The sequence below is a fragment of the Buceros rhinoceros genome, unplaced genomic scaffold (genome assembly GCF_000710305.1).
Source record: "Buceros rhinoceros silvestris isolate BGI_N320 unplaced genomic scaffold, ASM71030v1 scaffold3923, whole genome shotgun sequence".
In the NCBI taxonomy this organism is placed as follows: domain Eukaryota; kingdom Metazoa; phylum Chordata; class Aves; order Bucerotiformes; family Bucerotidae; genus Buceros; species Buceros rhinoceros.
The window spans coordinates 33,439-41,749 of record NW_010402855.1 but is presented as its reverse complement, the minus strand read 5'-3'; the positions used below and the strand labels follow the sequence as shown (position 1 = coordinate 41,749).

The window sequence follows — 8,311 nt, the reverse complement described above, 5'->3', positions numbered from 1 at the left end:
CTGGTGGCAGACAGCGTTATAGGTCAGGGCAAGCTCCCTTCCCGCTCTCCCCACTGAAAACCTGGACGAAGCCTCTCCAGCTTACCTGTGTCCCAGCAAACATCTATGCACCTGGCAGCCTGTCCACCCATTTCTGAAGTTCTGGGTCCACATTCGTTTTGCTGTACCCATTTGTGGAAATGGGTTTTTGTATTTGTTCATCAACAACAAAAAAAGCTTTTAATACATGAAGCATTCTTTTAGTATTTCACTTCATATCCTCATATCCTTCATATCCTCTGGATTATCACCTCCTTTTTTGAGGAGAGTGCCCCTGTGGCGATGCTACTTTTCCATCTGGCTGCTGCTGCTGGGCAGCTGCAGAGTGAGACAGCTGAGGTCTGTTTCTAACTTACCCCTTAGTGCCGAGTACCCGGCTCCTAAAGCAGCCCTGTGAGTACTGAGCTCCCAGGAGCTGGCTTTTGAAAGGCACTCAAAACAGCCAAAGACTGCTGAAGAGCAGAAAAGGGACAGTGTTCCCTGCTGGAAGTGGACGGAAGCACTGAGCAAGTTGTGGCGTCCCCGCTGCTGTTTGACATTGGGTCCTGCAGCCTGCGGTGAAGGGATGACCGTGCAGATCTCAGCAGCCAGCTCCGCAGACACAGCTGGACTAGTGGTTGAAGCAGCGTGCAGGACTCCGCACTCCATGAAGAGAGATGTGCACAGCAGCTCTCGGCCAGCTGCACTATGTTTTAACTGAGCAAGACAGATTAAAAGATATTTTGGTCTTTTCAGGTTTTATGGAGCTGAAATTCTATGTGGGCTACAGTTTCTTCACAGCAAAGGCATTATTTATAGGTGAGTACCAGCCATCTCCGTGCGGGACCTGCGAGCTGTCCCAGCACTCCGTGCATCATCTCTTGAGTCGCTGACTGATGTGACAAGGAAAAGCTGTCTGCCAGAGGCCTGATGCGACTCCAAGGGCATGAACGTGCCTGAGGTGGATCTGTATCTGTGCGCCTTTTCCTGGGCATCCAGAACGATGGAATGTCATTTACGTTAACACAAAAGCAGTTTTGTTTCAGTTAGTTATTTTTAAACACTGCCTTCAGATCGTGAGTCTGCTTAGCCTGGAGATGAGAGAGAGGGTCCTTGAGGCTATCAAGATCAGGTTTTCTCTCAACTTCCTTTCTCCAGCCTTTTCACCCACCCCCAGCGCAAGAGCACTGCTGGTAGTTACTTGCTCGGGTAGCTCTTACCTCTGTAACAAACGGGTACAAAGGGTATCGGCTGTTACACACGGTTGGGTCAGTGTCCCCAAAACACCTGGTATCGTCCATCTGTCCATCTCGGGAAACCTCTGCTGGAGCATCCACCCTTTAAAGCCATTTTCTGAAGTTAGAGGCTAGTATTTCACAAAAACCCTTTGTAAAGAGGATGAACGTTACAGGATGAAGAAGGATGATGCTCACAAGCCTCTCAGAGAAGACAGCCGTGGCCCAGGAATGTACTTAATGTACCCAACTGCATTCCCATGGCCTCCCGTGGGTTTTGGTACAGGAAAGGATCAACCGCACAAAATCCTTCCACCTCAGATTCTCTAGAGCATTTTTAGGCTTGTGATTACATTTCCCCTCATTAAATTAGAATGTTCCTGGAAGAAGATTTCAGAGTATGAAGTATTTCCAGAGAAATGGTACCATTTTGTAAACAAGACACCAGCAAAGCCAAAGGTAATTTTTTTTCCCATCTCACACAAGAGTTGTGGTGTGTGGCGTTAGATCAGGGACGCTCGGTTCGAGCTGCAGCTCACTGTCTGAGCAGTGCAAGTAGCTGATACTGGGAACCGAAGTTGCCAAGGAGAAAAGACTGCCCTGTTCCCCTGTAAAATTATCTGCACTAGTCAAGTCTTTCTCAGTAAGCAGAAGGGCTGTTCAGTCTCTCTCAGCCCGCCCTCCTTGGTATGTGCTTTTGCAGCCAGATGGCCAAAAAAAATGTATCACAGTCGAAGGGAGGGAATGTAGCTCTTGGAAACTGCTGCTGCGAGGCTCCCACTTGACTGAACAGGGTTATTCTGAAGACAGGCGTGACTAGGACACTGCACAGACCACGGCTACAGCACGACCCCCCTCCTGCTGTAACAAGGAACGAGTCACAGGTAGCACTGAAAGCTGGGCGGGCTTCAAACATCCATGCTCCTGCCAAAGGCTCTGAGGATCCAGCCATCCTCCTCGTGAGCGGCGGAGCGGGTGCAAGGCTGCTGCGTCAGCTGGTGGGCAGGCGCTCACGCCTCCCCCCTGAGCCAGCAGAAGCACTGGGTGTGCCTGCGGGTCTGAAAGCAAACGCTGAGGACTGTAAGGTCACACACTGTCTATACACCTCAGCCTCTTACTCTGACAACAGAGAAGTCTTCCCTTCTCTCTACCTCCTCCAAAGTACAGAAGTGCTATTTGGTGTGTGGTGTTGGAGAGCCTCTGCATGACGCAGGGTAGGAGTTCATCAGTGAAGAAACACCAAGCACCTGAGTACAGAAACGACGCAGCTGTCCTTAAAATGTAACTCTCTTTCTGCAGAGACTTAAAACTGGACAATGTGATGCTTGATAAAGAAGGCCACATCAAAATAGCTGATTTTGGAATGTGCAAAGAAAACGTTGTTGGCGAGAACAAGGCAAGCACTTTCTGCGGGACGCCGGACTACATCGCTCCTGAGGTCAGTACGGCACTGCCATGTACGGCAGGGATGGATTTAAGATGCTGATGTTAGAATGGCTGTTGTTGAAACTGAATCATCCCTTTGAGTACGGAAAAAGAAACCACCATTAAATCTGAGTTCTCTGTAGAGGGCACTTGAGATTTGTACGTGTTCTATAGCTGCAAGGTTAAAAAACCATGGTTTTGAAACATGGAAGAGTTGAGGTTTTGAACAGCTGGTTCTCCCCTCAGCCTTTCCAGCTGGCACACCCGTGGGGCTCCCGCAGAATGGATGTGTGCGCTGCAGCTGGAGAACACGCTTGTGCCCCTGGAAACCACCACAGTGCAAAGCCAGAGCAGCTTCTGAGGGGAATTTCACCACGTTAAATTCCCTGTCTTCATAGTTGGGCTTTTATCTGATTTGCAAAGTAGTCCCGCTAAGGCAGTGAGTTGTTAAAGCTATCAGTGACGTCGAAGTCTGGTCATAATCTGCTTTTCGTTGCGACTGGCTTCTTCCTTCACCTTATAAAGAAACTGGAGACGTTTTCCAAGTACACGGTGGCTTAAAGATAATGGAGAAAATTTCTGTGTGAGACCAAAGACCTGTCCACTGGGCTGTCCCCTTGTCCACAAACAGCAGCCTAGGATAAAAGTACCGATGTCAGTGTCAATAATTTGTCAATTAGCAGGATAGTTTTTTCCCCTAAATACCTTGAATGACTCTTTAAAAATCCCACTTCTGTTTTTTGGTGTATATTGCCGCCTTTCGCTCATTACTCGTATTTCTTCCTCTGCAATCCTGTGCAATAAGATCCTCCTAGGCTTACGGTACACGTTCTCCGTGGACTGGTGGTCGTTTGGGGTGCTGCTGTATGAGATGCTGATTGGACAGTCCCCCTTCCATGGGGACGATGAGGATGAACTGTTCGAGTCAATCCGAGTGGACACCCCTCACTACCCACGCTGGATTACCAAGGAATCAAAAGATATATTAGAAAAGGTAGGAGCGATGATCAAGTGGGTCACGGCCCTGCACCTATCCAGGGAGCGACTAAGCTCTCATCTTGGCTTTTAAGAGGAGCTCTTCATCAGAGAGCAAATTACTCTTACCCCTGACGCCTGTTCACTGTTACCAGTGCACCGTCCTTCTTCCAGTGCCACCCACCTTTTGACCAGACCTCAGGTTTCACCGGGTATGTTCTCTTGCAGCTATTTGAAAGGGATCCAACGAGACGACTTGGGGTCACTGGGAATATCAGAGACCATCCCTTCTTCAAAACCATCAACTGGACAGCGCTGGAGAAGAGGGAGGTGGACCCTCCTTTCAGGCCAAAAGTGGTACGTGGGTTATTCTTTGTTCTTGTAGCAGTGTTGCAATCGTCAGCCGAGGGGTAGGGGGCGATTTCTCTTAACTTGCTCAAACTATCCCTACTGCAGTCTTCTCCTCACATTTTCATAAACAAGAGAGTTGTGTATCTCAAATCCCACTGGTTTTGATAACCCCACGCAGAAGGAGGACCAATGACTTGAGGCTGCTCCGCTGGTAACTGCCTGCCGGCGCTCGGTACAAGCATTCAGTCTGTGCTGCTTCAGACTCATCCGAGAGTCTCCCAGGGGGCAAAAAGACACATTCTCTGTACCACTGAACCTAGAACTGTTTGTAACGTGCAAGTCTACAGTTACCTGCAAAAACACCTGAAGAACAGACCGTGTGTCTGTAGTGCTGTGGGATGCTGCTGCTCTATCCCACCTGGTTAAAAGTCCAAAACAGTTTTCCTCCGCCCGGTACTGGTACAGGTAAATGACCTGGAGGTAATAGAGTCTTTTAAAATGCAATTCCATACCTGACAGAGGAGAGCTGTCCCCCGCTAGAACAAAAGGCTTCATGCTGCATGTCCCATAGAAACGGGAACTCTGGAAACACAGGGATCCTACACGCAGTAACCTTTGGAGGTCCAGGTGTAGAACGGGGTCTTCAGTAACATGAATTTTTATGAAACACACAGAGATCTTTCATCCAGATACAAAGCAGCTACAATAGGGCAGTGCTTTTTTTGTCTCAACAAGTACAGGCTGTACAATGCTTTCAGGAATTTAAAAAGTTTGGTTAATGGCAAGAAATGTTGGGCTTAACTGTAAGGGCTGCGTTGCTTTTGTCAACAGAGAAGTTTTGGGTAGCTCTGTGACACACTGTCACGAATCCAGGTGGTTCTTCTCCCAAGCGACCCGGTGCTATTTGGTTTCATCTCACGAGAAGCAAATGTTCCGTTACATACAGCCGTGTCAAACCAGGCGAAAAGGAGGTTTTCCTCTAAGGCGGGGGGAGCTCCAGAAATCCCTTCCCAACCTTCTGTACTTAAGCACTTTGTTTTGGAAGCAATTAAAGTTTGTCTCCAACTCCCTTCCCGCTCTGTTTCACACAGAAGTCAGCAAGTGACTACAACAACTTCGACAGAGAATTTCTGAGTGAGAAGCCAAAACTGTCCTACAGCGACAAGAACCTGATCGAGTCCATGGATCAGTCTGCATTTCGTGGATTTTCTTTTATTAACCCTAAATTTGAGCAGATCTTAGACAAATAGGCTCTGAACAGAGCCGGACTGTAAAGCAGGGTTAAACGTCGTAAACCTGAAACTCCCAAGCGGTGCGTGTTCCCGTGACATGGTCCACCTTCAGGAGACGACGCAGTACTGTGATTGATCATGTCCAACTGCTCACTTCCCGGCGGTGTTCTTTTATGCATGGTTGGGTTTGAGGTATGTCGATCACGTGCATTATTTCCTCTATTTGGGAAAAATGTAAATTCTGTTTGGTACTTGAATGTAGTTATGTGAGAGATATATATATGTATGTGCTGTATATTTTGCTCGAGAGAAGACACGGGGGAACAGAAGATGTCTTTTTAAAAAGTGTTTTGAGCCCTTGGTTCTTTTATTTGTCTTGTCTTCAATTAAAAGAAAGTTACGTTAAAACTTTCATTCATGCCTTTATGATTTTTTTCTAGACTCCAGTAGACACCTAGTAATTTCTAAGCCCTGATCACCTACAAAACCAACAGAAATACTGTAGGAGAATTAACCAAAGCACCGCATCAGGCAGAGGCAGAGGTTCACGGTGTAAGACCAGCTGTTGTGGGACACAGCTGGGTGCCGCTCTCACTCCATTTTCGTACAGCCTGGCTCGGTCAGCCCGCACTGATGGTGCTGAATGCTTGTTCTGAGGCAGCCTAGGTGTGAGCAGCCTCCAGCAGCCCCAGCGCCCTCCCCTGGACTACAAGTTTCCGCTCTTGAGTGCCACTTCCTATGACCAGAACTAGGCAGCACCATGACAGCACCTTACCTGGAGAAAGGCGTCAGGTAGGGACTGTGCAGAGCCTCAGGAGCACGGGCCTGGCCTGCTGGAGGGGAAGCACCTTGCTGAACTGCCAAAGCTGAACTTGCCAAAGCAACAACCCAAGCTGAAAGCTACAACTGTGGCTGCCAGCAGCACCGGACTTGTAATGAATTACAAGAAGTAGCAGCTGTTGCTTGTGGGACCATTTGCTCCCTGCACTTGCCTGCTTTGCTGTGCAGTAACAGGTGCCAATGCTGCTCAGGAGCCCTCCTCTGCTGCCCAGCCCACCTGAGGGCTGGCTGGCAGACAGCAAACAACAGACGGGCTCACTCCACATCACTGTCTGGGCTGTCCTCACGCTACAGGGAGACAAAGGTATTACAGAATTCTGTCTGGAGAGCAGCCTCAAAGCCCTGACCCAAACAAAACCAATTACCTCCCACACAAAGAGAAACACACAGCAGGGTTACAGGGTGAACACTTCTTCCACCTCACACATACGAGTAGTTGCCACCCAAGAGCATACAGTGACCTGCACGACTTGAACATCTGAGAGCGTAATTCTAAACCACACAGCAGTGATTTGGTCCTTGCCCTTCAGAGTGACAAGTACCCCTGTGCACTCACTGCCACCCACCTAACCTAGACCTGCCACTTCGTACCAGGAGGCAGCATTTTGCTGCTGGTTTTCAGCTTCCTCAAAAAAGCAGCAGCATTGGGAAGACCACGTAAGGACCGTAACCTTTGAGAGCGTGGATCAGAACATCAAACACCAGTGACCAGGTAAAATGAATAAAAAGTCTTACCTTCTTCTGCCACTGCTGCAAAGCTTGACTTGTACTTACTTAACCAATTCTTCCAACTTCTTCCTCAGATATGAGCTTCTTAAGTTACAGAGTAAAGAAACCAGTGGGGTAAACTAATGTGATTGATTCTTATGCTCGTGTATAAGCTCTCTTGACCAAGATACAACTCCTCCACTCCTGAAAGCTCTGGAAAGCTGCTGGCCAGCAGGAACACTCACCTGGGACTTGGGCTGCTGTAAATGGCCACGGAAAGAAACACACATCAGCACATGGTGTAGCATTGGATCTTTATTACTGGGATCAAAGGTCAGATGATTACATTTGTCTGACAGATTACTATGAAGGCCAACGATGTACGAAAAGACAGTTTAATCCCATTTGACAGACTGCATCTGAGCTAGCAAGTGCATTAACAGTCAGAGGGCAGTAAAACAAACACAGGAACAAGTACACAAGGTCAGGACAAAGGTTCTCACCTCCCCTGGCAGAGAGGTTCTGTCGGCGGTGGGGGACGACACATACGCAGCCTGTAGATGGTGACAGTGTCTGCAGTTCTTACCAGTGCCTTTCCCGAAAGGCAGTGATGCCCCAGGGAGAACTGATCGCTCCCTGCAAATCTACATTCGTCGGTGACACTTGCTCTCGCCCGTTACAAAGGGCTGGATGCAGTCAGTGATTTAGTTACCTCCCTCGAGTAGATCAGACAACTTCATATTTCTTTTCTCTCTTCAAGTATCAGCATAACAATTTATTTACACTTGTATACAATTCTTTTTACTGCGCACTGAACTTAGTAAAACACTCATCACAGTATATTCAAAAGCAGGCTATAAAAATACCTACTATACATCAAACGTTCAGCCTCAAGGAATTTTACAGCACCTCTGAAAATGGAGCGAGGTAAAACAAAGACAGGGAGAGAGGGGAGACGCGTCACTATGCTCACCTGTGAAGAGAAGCAGCCCTTGGGCTGGGAGAAACCTTTCCTTCCACCACATTTCCACCAGCATGCCTGGGTGCCAGAGGTACCACAGCCTGCTGGCAAAACCCCCTTTTCTAATAGTCTCCTGGGATTCACCATGGATAAACCTTGACTTTCTCAATTTAGAACAGCTGGACAGTGGAGCCCAGCCCAGCTTTCCCACGCTGAACACACCCCAAACCAGAAGGGGAGATGACTTCCACACTTCCACCACGAAGGTGGCCTTGTTAACAATGCATCGATGAGCTACTCCTCTGAGCAGCACTGTGCGGTCTCTCTCCTCACACAGTAACTACGGACACAGCCAAACCGAGAAAGGTCTGACACGGGTGTTACTGAACACGTGGATCACACACAAAGCTTTACGCAGCAGCGCTTGAAGCAAGTGTTTCTGCTCGTTCTGTGCCCTACGCGCTCCTCCTCGGAAACAGAACCCAGCAATTCGGTATGGCTTACTTCCAGAGCTGAATATATTGCTGAAATTAGCTTATTTAAAAAAAAAAAAAAAAAAAAACAAA

General features: G+C 48.2%; 1 protein-coding gene across 4 annotated transcripts in view; it reads left to right on the top strand.

Annotated features, from left to right (window-relative positions):
• The window catches only part of PRKCD (protein kinase C, delta), a 28,402-nt gene extending 23,128 nt beyond the window's left edge, over window positions 1-5,274 (top strand). For all 4 annotated transcript variants that reach the window (XM_010132770.1, XM_010132769.1, XM_010132768.1 and 1 more), the window contains exons 13-17: window positions 775-837; window positions 2,553-2,691; window positions 3,484-3,672; window positions 3,882-4,010; window positions 5,096-5,274. In XM_010132770.1, coding sequence (XP_010131072.1) covers window positions 775-837; window positions 2,553-2,691; window positions 3,484-3,672; window positions 3,882-4,010; window positions 5,096-5,254 — 679 coding nt within the window. In that variant the 3' untranslated portion in view covers window positions 5,255-5,274. The remainder of the gene's footprint in view (window positions 1-774; window positions 838-2,552; window positions 2,692-3,483; window positions 3,673-3,881; window positions 4,011-5,095) is intronic.
• Window positions 5,275-8,311: the final 3,037 nt, after the last annotated feature.